Source organism: Abramis brama, assembly GCF_963993115.1.
Source record: "Abramis brama genome assembly, chromosome: 15".
Lineage (NCBI taxonomy): Eukaryota > Metazoa > Chordata > Actinopteri > Cypriniformes > Leuciscidae > Abramis > Abramis brama.
In genome coordinates, this window is record NC_139977.1 from 16,295,509 (window position 1) to 16,320,402 (window position 24,894).

Here is a 24,894-nt window from a genome sequence, read left to right on the forward strand (position 1 = left end):
ACCGAAGTGAGGCCAATTTGTAATTTTCTGCTTTAGGCTTCCCTCAGCCTGCCTTTATTTTGAGTATGAAAAAATTAGAGTGCTGATGACTGTTGATTCCAGCGGGAAGAGCTTTAGAGTCCATCTTTTTAATACTTTTCCATGTCTTTTGGCCAAACCAATCCATTCAGGATGAGGTTATTTTTCATTTTAAATGATTGAGCTGTTAGCAGTTTTCTTCTTCTTCTTTCTTCTTTGTCCTAGCGTGTATCCCATATTTGTATAGGGTCCGCTTGTTCGCATGCTTTTTGCCACTTGGCTCGATCCAGGGCATCATCAGTGGTGATACTGACTGTGCCCATGTCCTCCGCCAGACGATCGAGCCACCACTTCTTTGGCCGGCCGCGCCGTCGTCGTCCAAGTGGTGATAGATGATAAGCCGTTTTCACCACTGTCTCATCGCCACTTCTGATGACGTGGCCATACCAGTGGAGTCGGGCTTCACGCATCATAGTGGCGCAACTATGGGCGCCACGCCCATGCGCCTTCGGACATCTTAGTTCATGACGTGGTCGAACCGTGTGAGGCCGAGGGACCAGCGGAGCATCCTCATCTCCATAACGTGGAAGGCCTGCTGATGTTTGGTGGTGGCTGGCCAACACTCGGAACCGTACAACTTGACTGGGCGTACAACGGTTTTATAAATCTTGCCCTTGAGTGGTATGGGCATTCGGCAGTCGCAGAGAATGCCCCTGACTTGTCGCCATTTGAGCCATGCCGTGTTGACTCGGGCATCAGGGAGGGAGTCGTCGTCGATCCGAATGAGCGAACCGAGATATTTGAATTCGATGACTTTGTTTAATGGCTGCCCTCTAACTCTGATTGTCCTGTCGGTCTGGGGTCCGCACACCATATACTCAGTCTTTTTGATGTTGCGGCGCAATCCATGCGCGTCCAGCCGCTCATTCCAGTCTTGCACTTGACGTTCAACACCACGACGGGCTTCGTCAGCTTGGAAGATGTCGTCACCGAATAGAAGTGGCCAGGGCTGAGACGCCTGAATATCCCCTGTGGCAGCGTCCATGCAAAAGATGAAAAGGAGCAGGGAGAGGTCGGATCCCTGGTGCACGCCGACGGTGGTTGGAAACGGTTCAGACAGGCCTGCAGGGCATCGGACAACGCTGGTGGTGTTGGTGTAGAGGAGCTGGATCAACCGTATGTACTCTAGAGTGGAGGGAATGCCAGATGAGATCCCGTGGCACACGGTCAAATGCCTTCTCGAGGTCGAGAAAGGCCATGTGTACTTGCTGGTTCTTCTCCCGGTGGCTCTCCAGCAGCAGCCTAGCGGCGTGGATCGCATCAGTAGTGCCACTTCCTCTAACAAATCCGCACTGACTGGGATTGATGGAGACGATGTTCCGGAGACAGACGTCAATTACGCGCTTGAATATCTTCGTGGCATGGCAGAGCAGGCGAATCGGGTGGTAGGTGTTGCATTCACCGACGTCGCCTTTGCCTTTCCAGATCGGGGCCGTAACACTGGCAGCCCACGTTGAGGGGAGTGGTGCCCTTGTCAATGATCTTATTAATCAGTGGGGCAAGGACTTTGTAGATTCGGTTGGCTCCTTCAGGCGTGTGGAGCTGGGCATAAATGTCGGCATGGTGGCTAGTAGCCGGTGTTGGGAGGCAATTGTCTCAGATGGAATCACCTTGGCATCCATGACTAGCTTGAAGTTGCGCCGTCGTATAAGCCAATAATCAATCTGGGTCAATCGTCCACCGCTGATATCACATTTCTTGAAAAACGTGTTGGCAATGACCAGATCGTGGGCCTCTGTGCAATTGAGAATTTGACCGCCCCCTTCATTTCGCGTCCCATAGCCTTGTCCACCGTGTGCCTGGGGGTAACAGGAGACCACCCTCAGGATCACCGGCCCAGTCTCGGATCGAAATGTAACGACTGAGACAATCAGACACATAACTATTTGTTAGATTTAACAAATAATCTTCAAATCCCACTTTTAGGAATGAAACATCCCCCCAAAAGAGACAAGAGAGCAGGAAAGGTTTCAGTCGTTGTTAGAGTAGTTAGAGTAGTTTAAGTGTTTAGTCTAGTTAATAAAATCTTGTTCATGTCACACATAAAGTTGTCCGTGTCTCAAGATCATATCTGGAGTCTCTAATCATAGATCTTGACTACTTGATCTTAGTAGTACTGTAAAGTAAGAAAGACATTTCCCATGCCCCGGAAATGTACATTTCTTAGAATTAATAAACAATTAACACTGAGTGTTCATGGGACAAACAGGTTAATAGATTGTAATATTAATTTACAACATTAAGTTCATTATTTTAACTGATCCAAATATTCATAATCAATTATAACCAGTTATTATTGATTATTAATATTTCATAGAGCTAATTTGCTACAAAAATGTCTTTTAGGCATTACACTTCATGCTACCCAATCGAAGTTGCTGATTTTGATAGATTACTGTCTTTTTTTTTACGTCAGGCTGTGACGAAACTCAACTCCACATTTACTGGAGATGAACGCTGACCCTCCAGCTCCAACGTACATCCAGCGTCATTCATTCCAGTCTAGTGACAAGAGAGACCTGCTGAGCAATACAAATGCTAAAGAACACTAAATCACTGTGAAATCACATCTTTTCAGACTGGGAAATTCTGCTGTTTTTCCAGAAAGTCTCACAGGAGCTGAGAAAATGTGCAAAACTCATTTAAACTCGGAAGCATGGAGAATCTTCTTCGGTCCCTAAGGATCATATACTGAAGTTACTTAAACTTCATACGCTCTATCTCGGGACACATTTATCAAAATTACCTGGGAATTTGTGGATTAAATATAAATGACATGCAGATGTACATTCTTTCACTGTACTTTAAAATGCAACTTGAGATTTAACCGTTTTTAAAAAAATGTTTCAGCCACAGCAAGCAGCGACATAAACATTGAAGTATTTTTAACAAGTGATTACAACTTGAGATTCATTATAATAACCAAAAATAAATTAAAGAAACATCTACACAGCAAACAATAATAAACTGCAGCCAGAGTTTGACTGCTGTCCTGATTTTTGTATCTCTGTTTTAGAGCACAAGGGAGGACAGCACTGCGAAACCAGCTGCTGCAAATGTGGACAAAGGGCTAAGGGTTAGGTCAGATGTTAACAGAAAGCAAATATTAGTTATTATTATTTACGAGGGCGACAGTTATTTAAAATGGATCTAGTGTTTGGACATCATTGTAATGTTGCAGATGTCTCAAGTTATTATAGTAGGAAGAAAAACACACCAGGAGCTATACCAATATAAAATAATGTCTTATTAGGTAGAAGAAGTGTTTTATTGCAAGTTTCGACAGTTATCTGCTATGTATTTATTTTATGCTATTCAATAAAGCCTAAAAGCAAGTCAAAGAGCCTCATGGTCCCTCTTGTTTATTGAACACAGATGCATAAGTGGACACCAATACATAAATATGGCAGTATGTCAACAGACTGCACTGGGAATGTCAATGACCATCCTACTCGTTTATTTTGCATATACAAATATGAATCTAATATTAATTAACGGCATGTCTTTTTACCTTATTTTTCCCCCTCTTTCCTCAACTTTTCCAGTCATGCTCCTGCTTACTCTGGATTACTCATGAAATTGCATGTGATTGCGTGTGATTTTCAAGGCAAGTCGCTTTGGATAAAAGTGTCTGCTATGTAATTATGTATAATGCAATGCAGATCTGATGACTCTTTTCCATTAATTTTATCTTTAGAGTACTCTTTGCCTTTGCTGTGGATGCTCTCAAATTAGTGTAAAGAATTAGTATTCATGTGTGTGTTCACTGTGATCTTCCATTTCTGGAGTTTTTCCTTTATCAGGGCAATATGACCCTTGTATAATTTCCCGCATCTCTATCTTGCATCTCTCCATTCTGTCCCACATTAAAATCTGGGGGAAAGAGTGATAGATTAAGTGCATTTCCCAAAGCGGGAAGAGGAAAAGGGTTCTGAAATGCAGGAAAGGGAGAAAACCATCAATATGTAGCCTACATTTATGTGAATGCCTTTTTCCTAGAAATCCAATTCTGCAGTTTATGATAATTTACCTATTTTTATGCATTACTTTTAGATAAAGCTTGTTACATTACCAACAATGGGTCTGGGTATATGATAGTCATTTGATTGTATTTTCACGCTATATCTAACTATCTCATATCTACTACGGAATTCAAATGGAGCCACTTCCCGCAATGGGCGAATTATACCGACGTCTGGTACTTTGTGTTCCAGCGTTAATATGTGAAGCACAAAAGAAAAGGTAAGAGATGCTATCCTCATAACATCTAGGATATTAATACTAAGATAAATCTCATGGACTGATGGCTCGTATCCCATGATAAACTCTTGGCATTCTTCTCTTCTGCCTTTGAGACTGTGTGATATTTCCAAACACGTGTTTTAAAATAATGCTCATATTAGAATATTCCACAGCCGTCAAGAGCAATATCATTTTTGCAGTTATGTGCATATATCTTACAAATTTGCCACATATTTGACTGCTGAGAGAGCAATGTGACCAAAGGCATTATAAAAGCATATAGACAAGATATGCTGGAAAATGACGAGGCTTCCTTTATTTAATCAAAATACAGTAAAAACAGTTTTATTTTCTAATATTGTTATAATTTCTTTTTCAACATTTCTCAAACTAATTTGTCCTTGCTGAATAAATTAATTTATTTTAAAAATGAACAATACTTTTATAGCATTTATTAATCTTAGTTAATGTTAATTTCAACATTAATACATTATTAAAATCAAAAGTTGTATCTGCTAACAATAGTTAATGCAATGTGAACTAGCATGAACAAACAACGACGGAACATTAACAAAGATTAATAAATACTGTAACAAATGTATTGCTCATTGTTAGGTCATGTTAGTTAATGCATTAACTGATGTCAGTAAATGAGACCTTATTGTAAAGTGTTACCAAAAATGTTTACTGACCCCAAACTTTTGATTGGTAGTGAATATCTTAAGTGTAATATACAATTACAAAAACATTTTCAAAAGCCAGTTTTAAAAAGGCCATGGGAATAAGACATGAGGAGGACAAACAATAGTATATTACAGTAAAATACCATTTGCGGCATATGTAGATCCTCTAGTAAATGTATGGTCCTCTGGGGAATCATTAATATACATCTGAATGTATATTACGTTATATTTATACACCAGTCATTTTACAATTGCTTTGTGCGTCGAAGGGAGGGTTTTGAAATGGTAGGGTGACAGCAAAATTCAAACGTTCCCACACATGTAGGCAAACATTTTTATATTTTGACTCTGAGTTACATAACTGTCTAGCTTCATCATCTCCATCACAGAGTTTTTAGGCAATGCTCAAGAGAAATTCACTGTCAGTGATTCAATTTTAACCTTATCACTTAAACCGGCAAGAAGTTCATAGCGATAAACAAAACTTACAATCACTTTTACTTGATTAAACAAACCTTTGTATTAATCTGAATACCTAGCCACAGTATTTGAGCATAATATTGTTTGCCTTTCTCACTAAAACCCTCACAACTCTGCAGCTAAATGTCTCGTACCCTTGGCCACAGTCCAGACAGATGAAATACGATTAGTTTTCCTTGCTACCATAACAGGAGTCGCTCAGAAAAGCTTGGATTCCATAATGGTCTGTGCCCTTCATACAAGACTAGGGGATTAATGTTGAACTCTTAATGGATACCATAATATCATAACCATCCTTCTCAGCTGTCTAATTCATACATGATTAAATAGCTCTTAAGATCATAATAATTATTTCAGCACTTAGTCCTAAATAAACATTTCAAGGGTGTGACAGGCACTATGTGTGTTTTGTAAAGCATACTAACCAGCCTAACAATATTTGCACTGATGTAGATGAAAACAGGTGAAATTTGTTAGATACTGAGTAATTCATAGGAGTCCTAAGACTTTAGACTAAAATACCCCTGTGTACTTTGCAACATACACTCTTGGAAATGAAGACTTCAGATGCAGATACCTCCGTCAAAAATGAGATAACGAATTGAGCAAATGCTCTCCGCACATGGTATATGTTCAAACCTGCTGAATCCCAGCCTCAGCCCATTTACCTGTTCGTTGGCAGAACCCTCTAAACTACACTTCCCTTTGCCAGCAAAAGCCTCTAAGTTCACAGAACCGATCAGAAGACGAATCATATGATTTCAAGATGAATGACGGCAGCAAGCCAAATCTGTTTACCACTTACGCTTAGATTTTATGGGCACACAAACTCGTGAAACAAGATGGGGGAGTATTATGAAATGGATGAACCTGTGGTAGTTTCAGTCATTGACAAAAGGAAACATAATTCTGTCCGTTCTGAGGCTAAAGAAAATCGTGACAGGAATTCGCGAGTTGTTTTCTTTGTTACATTTTGAATTCTGCTTCCATCATTTGCAATGTTTCCAGCTGCATCTTGAGTGATTTTGCAACTGTTTGTCTCGTCCAAAGCACACATGGACTTATTATTGTAGCAAAAGACAGTCAAATTTGTTAAATACCAATTTTTGAAAATAAGGCATTTCAATAACTGACTAATAACCTTTTCATTGATATTAAATTAAATTACTGAACCTAAACATAGACGCCTGATAAAAATGCTCATTTAAACGAAAAAATGTCAGATGGACTTAGTGGCTTATGCATCTGAAGTTTTCAAAAAAGGTTTCAAAAGAGGTTTTTTCCAGCGATTCCATAGAGAATAACCTTTTTTTTTTGGTTCTCCAAAAAACCTTTCAGTGAACAGTTCTTAAAAGAACCATTTTTTCCACTGTAAAGAACCTTTACTGGTTCCATAGATGTTAAAGTGCCCCTATTATGCTATTTTAAAGGTTCCTAGTTTTGTTTTGGAGGACTCCTACAACAGGTTTACATGTATCAAAGGTCAAAAAACCCTTTCATTTTCTCATATATATTGCACATCACCATATTTTTCAATGATTCTCAAACGACTCGTCGGATGAATCAGTCTCTCTAAATCCCTCCTTTCCGTGAGCCTGCTCTGCTCTGATTGGTCAGATGGCCCAGTCTGTTGTGATTGGTCTACCGCTTACAGTGCTTGTAGTAATTACCATTATGTAGAGCCACTCACCAGGCATTTAATGTCCAAACTGCCACAATATGTACAACAACCAATATTATAAAATGTTGCTAGATTCATGTTCATCTGAATGTTGGATAAAACTGAACCTGCTTTTATCACCACTCACTGGACATCGACTTTGCAAGTGTTGCGAGATGTGCAAGAAACGTAATATCATTTTGCAGAAATGTCGCCACAGGGAAGTTTTTGGTTTTTGGATTGGTACTAAAATACCTCAAATACTTAACTTCTCTTTAAAATGTAACACAGCTTAATCATTGAATTCCATGCAACCTTCTGTTAAAAATAAATATTTTGCACCACAACAACATGTTTTTATGCATAACAATTTAACGGTTTGGCAAAATGGTGGTGAATTTGTGCAATCTTATTCATACGTTTTCACACAATCGATTCCCACCCCATTGAGGGTTAGGTTTAGGGGTGGACTTTTTTATTATTATTATTTTCTAAAAACCATATGCTTTTGTTTGAATCAAATCATACAAATTCAAAATCGTCAACTCGTAAAATAGTTACATTTTCTCATGAGATCAGGTTAGTCACAATGTGTTTGATCCGAAAATTTTAGAAACCAATTTTTCTATTTAGCTTTTGTAATTATTTAAGATGTAATATTAATACATTTAAGTTTTTGAATTTAAGGACATTTTTGTCTTTGATATGGCGTTGGGCCTCAATTTCATGTCCAATTTAAAATCTGGGTCTGAAACAAAATCAGTTCCCATTTTATAGACAAAGATATTTTTTCATCCTTACGGAAGATGAAAAAAAACTATTTGACATCTGCAATTATGGACTCACAGGATGCCAAATAATTGCACTTCCTTCCCATACTTTATTATACCCACTTAATTAAGCGCACTGAGTTGCAAAACACCTCTAGCTTTTCTTTTCTTTTTCATTATCTCTTCACAACAATGAATAAGCTACTTTGGTTCATTATTTTAAAAGCAATTCTTTATTCAAGAATGAGAACATACTGTGGCTAGAATGTAAATGTAATTCATTCAAGAGAGTTACTCATAAAGAAATGCTTTCTCTCTGATATGGATTATATATACTGTCGCTGTGGCATTTGACAGACGCTTTCCGCCGCCGCTGTGCTGGGAAAAGTTGGAGCAGTTTAGTGTGGTCTGGCTGACAGCTCAGCATTTTCCTGCCTTCAAATCTCACCTTTCACTTCATATCACCTTATGCCATTCATCACCCAAAGCGGTGATGGTATTAAATGTAATCGCCTTAATTCACTTGGCGTGTGTTTGAGCTAATAGTTGGATGGTTTTCAAGAGCTATACAGTGCTGTGGGGTATGTGTGCATGTGTGTATTTACTGCAGTGGTTACACAGCGGCCTGGCCTCTGTTTTTCCTGAGCTCAGCACTTACGTCTGGTTTGAAATGCATCAGCCATACATTTGGTGCCATCGCCTACCGACCCATCCACAAAGGATATAACTTTCCCTTTCACGTCACATGCTCTGCTGTTTCCCATTAGCCTCTGGTAAGAGTGCAGTTTGTGACTGTCTATTTCATTTTGTAATGAACTATCCTTAAGGTTTGGGCTCACTTTTATGTCACTGCAAACTCTCTCAGAGTCTGTGCTCTGAATTTTTAATGAAAAGGCTTATTTAATTTCTTCACAACAAGGATATTCCTGCATAACAGAAGGCTTGTTTTCTCTTTCATAACCCCTGCTAGATGTAATTTACTTTGATTTCAGAATAAATTAGTTGACTTTCGGGGGTTTTCATCCATCTGTTTGAGTTATCTGTTTTCTGTTTTTGTTTTTTGGCACAAGCCATTAAGTGCTTCATCATTGTCAAAGTATATTCCTGTTTGGCTGGCATTTGCAAAGAGATTGAGTTAGTGGCTAGTTTATAAAATTACAGATGATTTGCGGGAATATTTGGACACTCATGGCAGTCTTTAAAGATGGCACAGCCAGGCGGCATTTGCCAGTGAATGACTTTGTGCTTTCTGCAGTTCATTTGCGTAGGACCAGACACTTGAAAATGTGTTCTAGGACATTAAATTGAATGTCTTTTTTTTTTAGAAACTTGTGGACAAGTGCATGTGTGACATTTTTGGTATTGTTTATGTGCACAGTAAGTCCTTGAGACTTAAATTTGTACCTAGATAGCATCACGCATCAACAACCTTGATATTGTTTGCAAGTTTTCCATATTCTAAATCGCGAATGATCCTAAGAATAGAGCGGTTGGTATGCGTTGGCATGCTGTCCTGTTGACATTGCATTACATTACCTGACAGCACTCTGTGGGGCCTTTAGTGACCCCTTTATTATAATTTGCATGTGTCACCATGACGACAAAATAGGTGTAATATGACAAGCTGTTGTGACATTTGTTCTTTAAAACTAACTAGTATATTTTACCTTCTAGCAAGTAATACAGTAGTGAAGTATCTTTTCACTGCTTACTAGATACTACTTATTTCAGTAGTGATCTTTTAGATACATCATTACTCTATTTATTGACTAGTGACTGGCCTAACTATTCCACAGATCACAGTTTTGCCATTAGACTTTATTGTAACCATTTATTGTAACCAGCAACTTTCCTTATCTCAATAGTTACAAATGATTTGATTTTAATTGTCATTTGTAAATACAAGTCAAAATTGCTTATTTGAGCTCATCGTTATTAAAAATGTAAATAGCAATTATAATACCACACTGTAAAAAAAAGTTGATGCCTTAAATTTTTAAGTACAATCAACTTGGATGTTTAAGCCATTTCAACTTAAATTACATTAAACTGAATTTTTTTTAAAAAGTTGAATCTTCTATAACTTATAAAAAAGGTTCAAAATGTCAACTTATTTTAAGTTAAAGCAATGTAAAAACCCATGTTGTCATAAATTATTGATAATACAATTTTTTTACAGTGATTTGTCTAATAAATAGTAAATAAACAGGAACTAGTCTATTCAATTAATACTACAGGAAAATCGAAGTTTGAATAGTTATTAGTAACAAGTAAAGCTGGAAATGAGTCAACCGGAAGATAAAGAGGGATCCACGTATTTTGGCTTTCAACATCTACGCCATAGAATTTAATAGCGCCAGAGTTGGGGTAACACATTAAGTAACGTGAGTTACGTAATCAGATTACTTTTTGTAAAGTAATACATTTCTTTTAGATTTACAACAAAATAAAGAATTCATTTTTCAAATAAGTAACGCAAATTACATTGTTTTCCAATTTATTGAATGACAGCTCCCCTATCCTCATGTTGAGAGAAATCGGGAGTAAGTGTAAACATGATGGTTATTCATTTTGGTACTAGACTAAATGTGAGCATGCATTTACTCTCACTTGCACAAAAAGATTCAGTATTCCTCAAAACGAATTAAAACAGTGAAATGCATAAAATATTATGCAAACCTGCAATAACTATTAAATAATGTATATGTAATTACTCTTTTTAATCTCACTTTATTAACCAGTGTATTTGCTGCTGACCTTCATTTGAAAAACAAACAAACAAGCACAGCCCAGGTTAGAAAAAGTCAAGTGAAAGTAATGTAATGCACTACTTTCCATAAAAAGTAACTAAGTAACTTTTTAGGGAGTATATTGTAATGCATTATCTTTAAAGGTAACTTTAATTAATTATTTTATTTTATTTTATTTCTTTATTTTATTTATTGTAATGCATTACCTTTAAAAGTAACTTTCCCCAACACTGACTGCATGATTAGCAAAGGAATAGGCTAAGTATGAATAAATGACTAATAAAAATTTTAGTTGATGAAACTGAAAAGACTCCACTGGATTACTTAGTAAAAACAAGTATTGGTAACAATAAAATAGATACTAGTAAAGGTTTTAAGGAATGAAGGTTACAACGGCTTGCCATATGTGTACAGGTTAATATGCCGTGAAGATGTACCTCTTTGCCAGGTCTGTAGTCTCCACAGGGGAGGAGGGGGTTTGGTGGTGAATGCAGGAGTGGTCAGAAGCAGTGCGGGAACACCGGGAGAGACACTGCGGAGAACTCTGCCACCAAGTTTGTGGACACGTACATCTTCAACTGGACTATCTACAACCTTTACTATTATGGACTTTTCCTATTGCACGCTTGTTGCGCAACAGAACCGGATCCTTTGAATTGGTCATTTTCATGTCTGATCTTTTTTTCTGGAATACAGAAATAACAATTTGCGCATTTGAAGGTGAAAACTGCTCTTACTTTGGTATGGAGGTACTGCAGAGGCAAGATGAGTTCTGATACAGATCATTCCGTGAACTTCTTGAGTAATGCTTCCTCCGAACTGTCCGACGTGTACAATTCGAGCTCCGCGGGAAACGGGACCGAGCCGAGCTCGTTCAGCCTCAGCCGCGCGCTTCCACTGGGCATGGTTCTGGGCGCTTTTATTGTGTTTGCTATCGTGGGCAACATTCTCGTTATTCTCTCCGTAGTGTGCAACAGGCACCTGCGCATCCCAACCAACTACTTCATCATCAATTTAGCCATTGCAGACCTGTTGCTGAGCACAACTGTCCTGCCGGTGTCTGCCACGCGTGAAATTCTTAACTACTGGGTATTCGGGAGGATCTTCTGTGACATTTGGGCTGCGGTGGATGTGTTGTGCTGCACCGCATCCATCATGAGCCTGTGCGTAATCTCCATAGACCGCTACATCGGGGTGCGTTACCCACTGCAGTACCCGAGCATTGTGACCGAGAAAAGGGCGCTCTTGGCCATGCTGGGTGTTTGGGTTCTTGCGTTTGTCATCTCCATAGGACCTCTGCTCGGGTGGAAAGAGCCTCCTTCAGAGGATGACACTGTGTGCCTCATCACAGAGGAGCCGTTTTACGCGCTCTTCTCCTCGCTGGGCTCCTTCTACATCCCTTTAGCGGTTATTCTGGTCATGTACTTCCGCGTGTATATAGTTGCCAAAAGAACCACGAAAAATCTCGAGGCCGGAGTGATGAAGGAGCACATGGACTCTAATGAGCTGACGCTCCGGATCCATTATAAAGGTTCTCAGACGCAGGATGACTGCAGCAAAGGCCACATGAGGAGCTCGCTGACAGTCAAATTACTTAAGTTTTCCAGAGAAAAGAAAGCTGCTAAAACGCTTGGTGTTGTAGTGGGCATGTTCATTCTGTGCTGGTTACCATTTTTCCTCGCACTACCTATCGGTACGTATGTTTTATAAACCCTCAACCAAAAATCAAAAGACAAACCTTTAAGTATAATTACACCCTCACACACCATCTTCACAAATTCATTGTCAACAAATTAAACATTTCAGTTAAAGGGATAGTTCACCCAAATATTCAGTCATTATTTACTCACGCTTAAGTTGTTCCAAACCTGTATGAGTTTCTTTCTTCTGTTGAACTAATAAGAAGACATTTTTAAGAACGTTGGTTAACCAGACAGTTGACGATAGCCATTGACTTCCATAGTGTTTTATTATTATCTTTTTTTACATGAAAGTAATGGCTAACGTCAACTGTCCGGTTATCAACATTATTCAAAATATCTTCTTTTGTGAAACTCATACAGGTTTGGAACAACTTGAGAGTGAGTAAATGATGACAGAATGTTCATTTTTTGGGTGAACTATCCCTTTAAAATGTTTCACTTGTGGTTCTGTGGTGCTATGGTCCTCCTTGCATGTAAATGTAACAAAACAATATTTAATGTAATTAAATGTGAAAATAACAGGCACTGTTTTAAACTTAACTTAGACTTTAAACTGTATTTAAGACAGATCAGTACAAGTCAAACAATGGTTTTAGGTTTATAGCAAAGGCCTATGTTTGATGCACTTTATATGCAAAAAAAAGTTGAATTTTTTGTCTATAAAAAATCTCTCTCCCTGTTTGAAAACAGTGTTTTTAGAACATGTTTTTTGGTGGGCTAATGTGGTCTACCAGCCTGATCAAGGTCTTGTGGGCCCTACTAGAAATCAGATTTGTAGTTTATAAATTGCAGCAAACATATAACTTGGCTATAAACTTAAGCTCATGATCTGTTCCACATTTAAATCAGTGCATAGATATGTTCAACATTCAGTCATGATGCGTATTCATCCTAATTATATTTCTAAACACAGAACCACACTTGCATCACATATATTTCACGCACACATATGTTTCAAAGTATTAATGTTGTTGCATAAAGGAGTCCAGGATGTAGGATTAGAGACAGTCTGCCCCATTATTTCATTAGTGTTTGATAAGAGATAAAGTTCAACCTTGTTGGACAAATGAGAGTCAAACCCATGTGACATTACCACAATAATTTGATTTTTATAAATATTTGAAGCAGCGCGTGTCTTCAATGGAATTTATCGCCAATTACAGCCGTTCCTGAGGTGGATTATTAACAGTTGAATGCATGCAAAATATTCTTGTCGGCTGTAGAACCATGTCATGTAGATGTATTGCGCATTTTCACACTTTTAGAAAGGGAATATGGATCATGTAAATATTTTTAGGGTATCATTTAGGCCTATCTTTCTCTTTTATTGTGGCACTTTGCTGGTTTGCAAGAGACCATGATGTAAAATAGCATGCTATATTGTATTTTAAATGATATATTTATAGTTTATTTTGGTTTAGTAGTTACTAATAAAACATGCAAGGGTATTATACGCAGTTGAATGAACGGTTGCACAGTCACGTTGCTATTCCGTGATTTAAAATAATCATAGGCAGTAATTTTACAGATTGAATGTCAAGATAGTGCCACTTCTGACACTTTAGAATGTGATCCTGTTGCCAGGAAAAACCACACGTCTCATTAGTTAATTCAGGTTCTGTTTGTGGTAGCCATCTCAGACCTCTCAGTCCAAAATGTCTTAAACTGTTAAAGTTCAATACTGTTTACTCACGGAAAAGAATAGTGTTGAGTTCTGTCATGGACGAGATCCAGTGGAACAGATGCAGAAGGTTAATTGCAAGGACATAACATATGACCTCACTTTATTTTTTTCTTTTGCAATATATTCTAATCACTGACAATGTATGAAGCGTTGACTCGTGCGCTGGTTTGAATTGAAAGCAACGTCTGTCATTTTAACCTGATGTGTGGTCATTTAATTTAGCAATGGATGAGTTACTACAGAGCTGGTCCCTGAAGCTTGCCGAGGTCTCCTGGTGGAATGCACTGGAGATGCCAATGTCTTCAGAGCTCTCTCATTCCCAGGCTCACTCCCTATCTTAACCCAGAATTTTCTGATGAGGTGTGGGAATATAGAAGAGGTACCATTCCCACCACAGAAAAATCTGGTCAAAATTTAATCACCCTCCTAGATTCACTTCATGACCTGTAAGTTCAACTCCCAGTGACCTTCTAAAGGGTCATATTAGCAGATGGGCCGATATGTTTTTCCTGCAAATGAGTAAGGAAATATTTTGAAGGCAAATATGTGTTTGGCCTTGAGGAGTTAACTTCCCTTCTTTGAGCTGCCTTTGTTTTCATATGCCATGTTATGAATTTTGGAGTTAACTGGTAAATGAGAAGGTTGCATTGCATCAAGATTTGGTCATGATGGTTAATGTTCGCAGGCAACGTTTGACTTCCTTTAACATTCTCATTTTTATCATGATATTCATTATGCTTTACTTCCACAAATACTCTGTCGAGTGTTGCTTTAGCTTAAAAGGCCTGCAAACATCAATTAACTTTTTTTATGTTGCAGAATAACACGTTTTCTTTTCTGAATGGCAGATTGAATACAGAGTGAATACAGATCATTGAAAAATCAATGACCACTTTGCCACCAGGCCACATCCATCAAGTGATGTTTTCTCTCAAAGCAGTACTATTATGGGCAATGATGTCTAAAGTCTTTATTTAATCATGGATTAAATAAATAGCCAACAACCCTGTCATGTGCGGCGAGGTTTCTCAAAATGCCAGCTGGACAACTGAACTGAAAAGAAAGAAACAAGGTTGCTGTAAGATTGTTTGTTGACTTCTTATAGTGCAGATTGTCTTCATTAATAGATGCTCTGGCATTAGAGATGTCTGAGTGACATGTGATTTAGAGAAGAAAGAGGTGAGAACATCTTAGCGTAATGGAATAATTCACTTACTGGCAGAGACAGAAGCTGACTGGAGGGCAAGGCTTCACACCTGTGGCTCTTCTTGAAGTGTGGTAATGAACCCAAGTCTCATTCTGACTTGTACTGATATACCATAGCAAATTAGACCAGATCATCTCTCGCTTCAGTCATGCATCCTGTTCATCTGAGCAAAAAAATGTCAGAGGAATCATTGAAAATATAAAACATATACACTTTCAGTTGAACAGAGTTATGTCTTGTTGACTTATTTTGTCTTATTAGTAAGATCAGACCAGATTGAAGGAGACTTGAGCTAAAAAAGGTTACGGGCTGCACATCAGGCATTTACAGAAGAGTGAAAACGTGGTAAATTCCTCAGGGAAGAGTGAGTTAGTAAATTCATTAGCAGAGATGAACTACAGTCAGAGTCTGGGAAAAGCATGATGGATCTGTGTGACCTTTTATTTAATGTTTTAGAGAGCGAGGGAGTGGAAACCTGAGAAAGATTTCAATTTTGAAAATGGCACCACTAGAAGTGCCAGACTTTTTGGTTGTTGCTTTAAACAGATAGTTGGTTGAAGCTGGAGTGAATTTGTAAAAGCACTATAAATCTTCCTTATGAGGTTTTGGAATTTAAGAACTTAAGATAACCATTTTAATAAAAGCTTACAGAGTGCACAGCGAAGAGCAGGTTATTAAAATTATGCTCTTTATGGCAGGATGAGAGTGTCCAAAAATAGACAGGTTTTACCTTTAAACAGAGACCGAATTAATGCTGAATTAGAGGCTGACCGGAAAAAATATTAATCTCACGAAACCAGTCAAGAACATAAATTGATTATATTCCACCCCAAAATCAATACACAGAAATAAGGAATTATATTTTGCTAAATTTTTATTATACATTTTTATTATTTAAAATTATAATACTCTTTATATCTGTGCAAAAATCTCAGGCACATTAGTATTTCACCCCCCAAAATGGTTTTAAGCCAGTTATTTAGATCTTTTGTTGTATTGTGTTAGTAGGAAATATCAGTTTACATTTCCAAACATTCCTTTTGACATTAATTGTAATAATCCAGTGAGATTTTGGTATGCACAAGGAGTCTAACAACAGCCGGTATGATCCACACAGAGATCTGATCTCACCATCATCATGTCTGTCTGTGAATACGAGACTAAATCCAGAAGAACTGTGGCAACATCTCCAAGACGCTTGAAGAAACTATAGCCTGCAAAGCTACCTGAAAAACTGTGCAAGTGTACCTGGTAAAAAAGCTGTTTTGCAAAGGGTGGTCTCACCAAATATTAATTTGATTTAGTTAAATTAAGTTATTTGATAAATAATATCTCTTTATTACAATATTTTTGAAAGCATCCTCACTTTACAGCATTTGTACACATGTGCCTAAAACATTTCACAGTACTGTAGCTTTGCAGGTGTGTTTCTTCAATCATCTTGGAGACATTGCTGCAGTTCTTCTGGATTTAGTTTACGGTTTCTTCATGTAATCACAGACAGACGCGATGATGGTGAGATGATGGTTTGGAAATGTTAATTGATATTTCCTACTGACACACACTACAGCAAAATATATAAATAACTGGCTTAAAACCATTTGGGTGAAAATACTAACATGCCTAAGATTTTTGCACAGTATAGATTTTTTGCCATTGTGACATTTTAATGACAATTATGATTTCCTACCCTCCATTTGCATTATCAAAATGCAAATGAATAAAAATAATAATAATAATCCATTATTTATGTAAAGTAAAAAAATCTAATGTCTGTACACATTGTGATATTACTTGTTGTAGTGCCTTTAATGCTGATTTTAAGGAAACAAAACAAACGCTAATGAGAATTGGGGATATATTTATTATCAAGAAGATTAAAAGACTAAAAAAAAAAAAAATCTTGATGGTTTTGATTCTTCAAGTTCTTTAAGGTAACACTGCTGATTTAACCTTGAATGTGAATGATGAAAGATTCTAGTTGTGTTTCTGCAGATACATGCGAGTTGGTAATGTCTGCCATCTATTGGTGACAAATGAAAAAAGTCTACATTTCCTAAAAATGACCTCTCGTTTCCTCTATTTGTAGGGTCATTTAACACCAGTTTACGAACTCCTGAAACATTCTTCAAAGTGATCTTCTGGCTGGGCTACTTCAACAGCTGCCTGAACCCCATTATTTACCCCTGTTACAGCCGTGAGTTCAAGCAGGCTTTCATTCGGATCCTCAGGTGCCAGTGTCAGCAGAAGAAACAACAGGGCTGGAGGGCGTACAACTACCGCGTCCAGACGGGCTCGGCCATGCAGGTCTACACAGACACCAGCTCCATTTGCATGAATGGCAGTCAGCAGACCCTGGCCCCAACGCACCCCAGCCCAACATTATTCAGCAGAGTTGTGGGCTCTCGTCCAGCATCAGGCCTTCTTCCAGGCTGGGTTCCCTGTACCTCATCTTCCTCTTCCTCCCTATCTGGGAGCCCTTTTCCTGGTACGATGAGATCCAGCTCTAGGGCGACGAGTCCCTGCGAATCTAACAGGATGGCTTCGCTGTTCCCCAGTGGGACGCATTCCAAAGGACCTCAGCATGCCAATGGACAGAATGGGAAGCGAGACATAGAGCATGAGCCAATATCTAGAACCGCACCTGAGATTACTATCTAGCTTGGTGTCAAGAGTGACTTACTTGCCAGTGATTTCAGTCTTTCAGTTTTTTTCCGGACAGATCTGATACATTATTGTAGATGAGAAATACATTGGGCTTCTTGTCGTGCATGTCTACGTTGTTTAATTTGAGAGTTGCAGTAGCTATGTAAGGGATAATGTACAGTCAGCTTGTAATTATTACAAAATAAACCCCAACAAGGTGATCAGGACGCAGACGTGAATAAGTAAATAAATACGTGGACGTGATTTGAGTTAATTATTTTATCATTTTATCTGCTTATTGTCTTAAAGCTTCCGCTAACAAAAAGTAGTCCATGGCAATGTACAAATCAATTGACCTTGCAACAAGGCGAACAATATTACAGTATATTAACACAGACTTCACAAATTGGCAGCTAAGACGCAAAATGGTGGCAATTGCGTTTGTGTAAAATGAGAGGCAGCGAGACTGTGGACATAAAATAATGGTTTTACACTGAGCAGTTTGACCCAGTTGCCATGCATGATGACGAATATAGCGGGCATTAGTGCGCGCCCACTTTTTCAGCAGCATTGGTTCCAGAAGTATTTTTCCCTCTAGTTTTCCATAGGGATTTAAAAAAAAGTCTTTGTTAAAAAGTTATAAGCCATGAACCAAACCAATCAGCTATTAGGTGAATCACAACACTACATTTTGCGTTTATTGCAAAATATGCATATGTAATCAGTGTTGGGAAAAGTTAAGCGGTACAAAGTTTAAATGCGGTACAATATAGCGTTACTCCCTAAAAAAGGTAACTAATTGCATTACTTTTTATGGAAAGTAATATGTTGCGTTACTTTTTCACACCTGTGCTGAACTTGGTTTTATGTTTTTTATAATAACAAAAGTTCTATATTTGCCAAATGTAAAGGCCCTTTCACACCAAAAGTGAAATGACTCAAGAGAATAAAAGTTCAACACTCTTACTTCAGCAATAAAATAAAAAGTAAAAAAGTAAACACAAATGTGATGTTTAACTAAAGTCATTTCTGCTTATTAGTATTGGATCATCAAAGGCCAACAGCAAAGAAATTGGTTAATAAAGTGAGATTAAATACATAAATATTTAACATAATTATTGCAGGTTTTTAATAGCTTGCTTTTTACTCTTTTTATTCATTAAGGAATAGTGAGTCAATCTGTGTTTGTGCATGTGAGATGAGTAAATTGCTCACATTTAGTCTAGAACTACAATACTAGTCATGTTCACACAACGCCTGCACTTACTCACCATTTTACTCAACATGAGGACAGGAGAGCTGTCAGTCAATTCAATGGAAAAATGAACTCCAATATGTTTCTGTAAATTTAAAAGTAATGAGTTACTTTACTTGTTACTTGAAAAAAGTAGTCTGATTACGTAACTCACGTTACGTATAATTAGTTTAAGAGCTTAGAGCATGGGTCACCAAACTAAGGCCCGCCACCCCCCTTTGACTGGACCCCCAGCCCCTCTGCCCCCCACTACTTGAACCGGCCCTATGAGGCAATCCCCAAAAGTCGTCATGGACGGTACGTCATGGTACGGGCGTCACGGTTTGGTGCATACATTTACACGGAGAATACACGGTATAAAAATAAATAAAACTCGCGTGCAATTTTATTAATGTAATGCAGAACTACTGTTAGATAGCCTACGCGGATTCTTTAGGTACACCTAATCTGTAGCTCCGCCTTAGCTCTGAAGCAGGCTGCGATGTAAAGATTGCTATGCTGGAATATGTTGAGAGAGGTGTGGGCGCGATCGAAAAGTCGTAAAGTGTTTACTTATATTTGTGTGCGTGTGCGTGTGTGTGTGTGAGAGTGTGTGAGGCGCGGCCGCGATCGAACAGTGGAAACATAAAAACATACTCCGTCATTCAGTTTATACAGGACATCATTCAAACTGCAAAGTGTTTGTTACTGTTAATTAAATTTTTAAGGAAAACAAATTATTAATCTGAAATGTAGCAGATTAATTTTCAATTCATTCAGGTACAATTACCAAACATATCAAGGTATTAATTAATTAAACTAATTATATAAAACTATTGTCAGTGCACTACAAATAAACTGGTTCTATGCTTTTACTTTATTAATAAAACTTATTTAAAAAAAAAAAAAATTTCTTTTGGTGGTCCAGCCTGAGACATGCACAAGCCTTCTGCATTTTTGTTTTGCTTTTCCCTCCATTGTACCGAACTCGTACCGAACCGTGATGTCTGAACCGAGGTATGAACCGAACCGTGACTTCTGTGTACCGTTCCACCCCTAAAAGAGAGTGCAGAGTTTTCAAAGAATAGTGGACCAACGATTATTTGTGAAGAATAACTTTAATTAAAACAAAGTGTGAAGACTCGATTACAACTTTTGCAAACCACTAGTAAAGATAAACAAATATGTGCCAGGAATCAAGTGTTGATAATGTGGATATAGTAGTGGGGATGGCTGTGCCAGGCTAGTAATCTCTACTACACAATGAGGCCTGCTGGTGGTCATTTTGGTCTGGGTCATACAATTCTATGTTATATAGCTGACCCGGCCCCGGCCCCCCATCATAGTCAGGAACGATAATGTGGCCCCCAGAGAAACGTCATTCGCCATCACGTCATTCGCAGTGCTTCATGGGAGTGGGCAGGCATAAAAAAGTTGTTTTGGCATGATTTGCTTTTTCAGAATCTCCGATTGGTGGAGATTTCTTTGCAGAATCCGAGGTAATGTAGTTTTTCACCAGGAATTTCATGGTCATACATGATTATTTGAAAACATGATTATAAAAAAATACGCTGAAATCATGCAGGCTGATTGTTTCCACAAAAACATATCATCGATGAACACCTCGTAGCTCACAGTAAGTCTGCCTTCAAAGTTTTATGAGTTTGTTAAAAATTAATTCCTGTATTGAAAAAAAGGAATGGGCTTTTTACTTCCGGAACCCAGCTGTTGCACTCTATAAGTGAATAATGAATATAAAAAAATAACTTTGCTAGGTTTGCAAGGTTAATTTTTGCAGAAATACATGTCACTGAAAAATCTGGAATGGAAATGTGGGGTTATACCAAAATTAGCCTTTTAACATCCATATTGTGTATTATTGTGTACATACTGTTTTAAATGAGTAGTTTATGAAGAGTCTATATTTGGCCTGTTTGATTGTAGTGGCTATGATAGTAACGTTTGCATGAATAAAGGGATGAGCTCTGCACCTGGACTTACTGTGCACAGCTGTGAGCAGCTGATAAAACTCAGTATGACTTGCTCACTGGTCTGTTCACCTCCTTTATTTAAATCCCTTTTTGATCTTCATGTTATTCAGGTTGTGTCAGTTTTATAATAATGCTTATTGGCCTGGTCAAGATTATTCTGTTAGATTCACAGTTAGAGATAAATCCATGACGCCTTGTGATCTCCAGTTCAATATAGGTGAAGGTGTTGAGGATGTCAGGAAACTGGTTGTGCTTCTGGGTCATTACAGCACACTTTTTAACAAATGAATGGATGGCATGAAAAGCTTATTTATGACTGAACAATTCAAGGCACAAACCAACATATTGTATGTGCTCTGAACCTGCAAATTTGATTCTTTCAAGGTGTAAATGTTATACAACAAGACATTATACTTAAAAAAGAAAACATGGCCATTGGTTCTTAATTTACCATTCGATTTCAACTATTCAGTGGATATAATAGGAAAATATCTTTCCATTTCATTTTCATTCAGCCTTAATTCTTTTGTGCAAACGATTTTTTTTAAAAAAAGGAAACATTAGTGCATCATTAGCAAAAAGAGAAGTTGTGAATTTCTCCTTTTATGTTTTTACTATTTTCTTATTTACTAAGTGGACCATATAAAATGTGTCACCCTATATTAAGTGTTATATTGTGTGCTATAGTACATAAAGACAAGTGCATAATGAAGAAATAAATTTAATTTGTGAAGGGCCCTGTTGCCGTGATTTTGTAAGTTATTGTGTTCTATTAAACAAAACAAAACAAAAAAAACATGAAAGTCTTTTAGTGTCTGCTTGACATAACCAAATATGCCAAATGCAAAACACATTCAAAGATGTGTATTAGGGTGTTTCATATGCTATATGATGAGCCCTATTGTATCTGTGATATGGTCCATGTGCAACTTACCACTTCATTAACAACATAGTAATCTCCAACACGCGCTCATGCAACAACGTCTGCTATCGCGTCAACACCACACGCATACGCCGTGGTGCTCTCGTGTTGGAGATTACTATTTTGTTAATAAAGTGGTAAATTATATTTTTTGCGCAAACAATCGCTTTCTAAAATTGAGGTTAAGCCACTGGAGTCACATGGATCACTTTAACCCTCTGATGGTCTTTATTTATGTCTACACTCGAGTTTTTTGGGGTCTCTAGAGACATTATGACATTATGATTAGAATCAAACCTGAACAAAATGTTACAAAGAGAAATATTGGAGTCTTAATATTTTATCATTTATTTCAATCATTTATTTTTAATCTAATTCTAGATTCTAGACACACACAATTGTGTGTGTGTGTGTGTGTGTGTGTGTGTGTGTGTGTGTGTGTGTGTGTGTGTGTGTGTGTGTGTCTGAGAGATAAAGAGAGAGAGAGTGTGTGAGTACACATTGTCGATGTGCCAGTGTCACCACACCACTTTATATTTGTAGTGGTTCTGCATTTTGGATGATTTTATTTGACAAATTATAGCCTTACAAATGTTCCTGTGTGTGTATGTGTGTGTGTGTGTGTGTGTGTGTGTGTGTGTTTACATTTTCAATGTGCCAGTGTCACCAATTTTTTTTTGTGGTGGTACTGCATTTTGGATGATTTTATTTGACAAATTATAGCCTTACAAATGTTCCTGTGTGTGTGTGTGTGTGTGTGTGTGTGTGTGTGTGTGTGTGTGTGTGTGTGTGTGTGTGTGTGTGTGTGTGTGTGTGTGTGAGAGAGAGAGAGTGTGTGAGTACACATTGTCGGTGTCAGTGTCACCACTTTATATTTGTGTTGGTTCTGCATTTTGGATGATTTTATTTTACAAATGATAAGAGAACAGTTTTTATAGTCTCAAAAATGTATTCCTCTATATGTGTGTGTGTGTGTGTGTGTGTGTACACGCGTGTTGTGAGCAATATAATTTAGCATTGTGGATGTTTTTTGCATTGGTGGAAGTGTGCCACTTTATTTGTGCCATTTCTGTCGATGTGTTCTGCGTTGTTTCTGATTTTGATGATGAATTTTGTCCATTTTGATTGCGGGGTCTCCAGAGACCCCGAAGACCACGAGTGTCACAATTTTTGTCACGCTAACATAAAAACAGATATCATTCCAATTTTTTTTTTTTTTTTGTAGATCTAGAAAGTGTTGAGAGCCGTAGAAGGTTTCATACCATTTGGACAAAGGGAACATTTTTTTTTAATTTGAGCAAAAGTCATTTGGGGTCAAAAAGACCCCGTAAACCATCAGAGGGTTAATGATGTCTTAACTACCCTTTGAAACTGGTAGTTGTGTAGACTGTCAATGGAGGGAGAGAAATATCTCAGATTTCATTAAAAATATCTTCATCTGTGTTCCGAAGATGAACGAAGGTCTTACGGGTTTGGAACAACATGAGGGTGAGTATTAATGACAGATTTTTCATTTTGGGTGAACTGTCGCTTTAAAAATATTGCACTTTCATTTGCACAAGGAATTAAGGAAGGTTAATGAAGACAAATCTACAGGAAAAACACTTTTGTTAATGCGACTGCAACACAGCGTCACTTCCCTATTAACATTTTATAATTGTCTCCTTATTTCTGTGACTCACTTCTATTGGCTACACACTTCTGGCTGCTGCTTGTAATGTTTTATTTGATGGTCTGCTAGACATTTGAAAAGTTTTTGTGTGTGTGTGTTGTTTATTTTCCCCTGAATGTCACGTTCTCCTCTGTTTCTATATTTAAATTTCACATCACATGTATCACAAGACCTTGCATGAGCATTCCAGGATGTCACACAGACTTCTGTTACTATCTTGGTCCTTCTCTGTCCTTTTATTTTCACTGTTGTCAGTGGAAAACATGAAGTCATACACTAAAAATATGGGCTTATATGTTAACTTTCAAAGTCAATTTATTTCTATCGGTGGGTTTTATGATCTCTTGCCATGCCAGGATCTACCAGGTGGCCCAAAGGCGAGCCAGACAGAGACACATTGCAGTATGAGCCAGAACCGTCTATCATGTCATTCTCTCAGCTCCTCAACACATCAAGCTACCCAAGTGAGAACTCGGAAATGAGAGAGGAAGACTGCCAAAACTCTGTCTGGCTTCATATTAGTATTCATGTTCTGCTGGCCTTAACCACTGTTGCACTCAGGGTCAAAAAACAAAACAAACAAAAAACCTAGCCCTACATGCTAACCATTCAATACAATAAACCATGCGGCCCATAGTTACAAAACATTGTCATGGTAGCCATATAGTTTCAGCAAACTGGTGTTAGAGCACTGTTAAAAGCTTTATATTCTCAGCCATGTAAATTTTGAAGCCATGTGAATTTTGAAGCACAAATGATATATTTAGGCTACATTTAATTGTCTCCTGATATTTGAAAGACAGTCAATCGTAAAATTGATTGTCTCACTTTACCTGATGTCCCATTTTTGCATATTCTTTATATTTATTAGGCTAATAAAATAAAATAAATCATAATCTTTCTGTCGTTTTATTTATTTACTTATGTATTTATTTATGTTTACATTTAATTGTCTCCTGATATTTAAAAGACAATCAATACTGAAAATTGTTTGTCCAACTTTACCTGATGTCCCATTTTACTGATATACATTATTATTTATATATACTGTGTATTTATTATTAACATAAAATCATTACAAACATGTATTTGTTTATTTATTTATTCATTTACATTTAATTGTCTCCTGACATTTAAAGCACAATCAATACTGAAAATTATCTGTCCCACTT

General features: G+C 37.6%; 1 protein-coding gene across 1 annotated transcript; it reads left to right on the top strand.

The window, feature by feature from the left end:
* The first annotated feature begins 11,107 nt into the window (after nt 1-11,107).
* On the top strand, nt 11,108-21,887 carry adra1ba (adrenoceptor alpha 1Ba). The gene is made up of 2 exons (XM_084136561.1): nt 11,108-12,356; nt 17,347-21,887. Exons 1-2 carry the CDS (start codon nt 11,429-11,431, stop codon nt 17,916-17,918), a joined length of 1,500 nt encoding a protein of 499 aa, XP_083992687.1. The 5' UTR covers nt 11,108-11,428; the 3' UTR covers nt 17,919-21,887.
* Nucleotides 21,888-24,894: the final 3,007 nt, after the last annotated feature.

Excerpts from the sequence above, each read along its gene's own strand:
- adra1ba (XM_084136561.1), top strand. The coding sequence starts at position 11,429 with ATGAGTTCTGATACAGATCATTCCGTGAACTTCTTGAGTAATGCTTCC. Across the intron at positions 12,357-17,346 it reads TTTCCTCGCACTACCTATCG|GGTCATTTAACACCAGTTTA; the intron begins GTACGTATGTTT and ends CTCTATTTGTAG.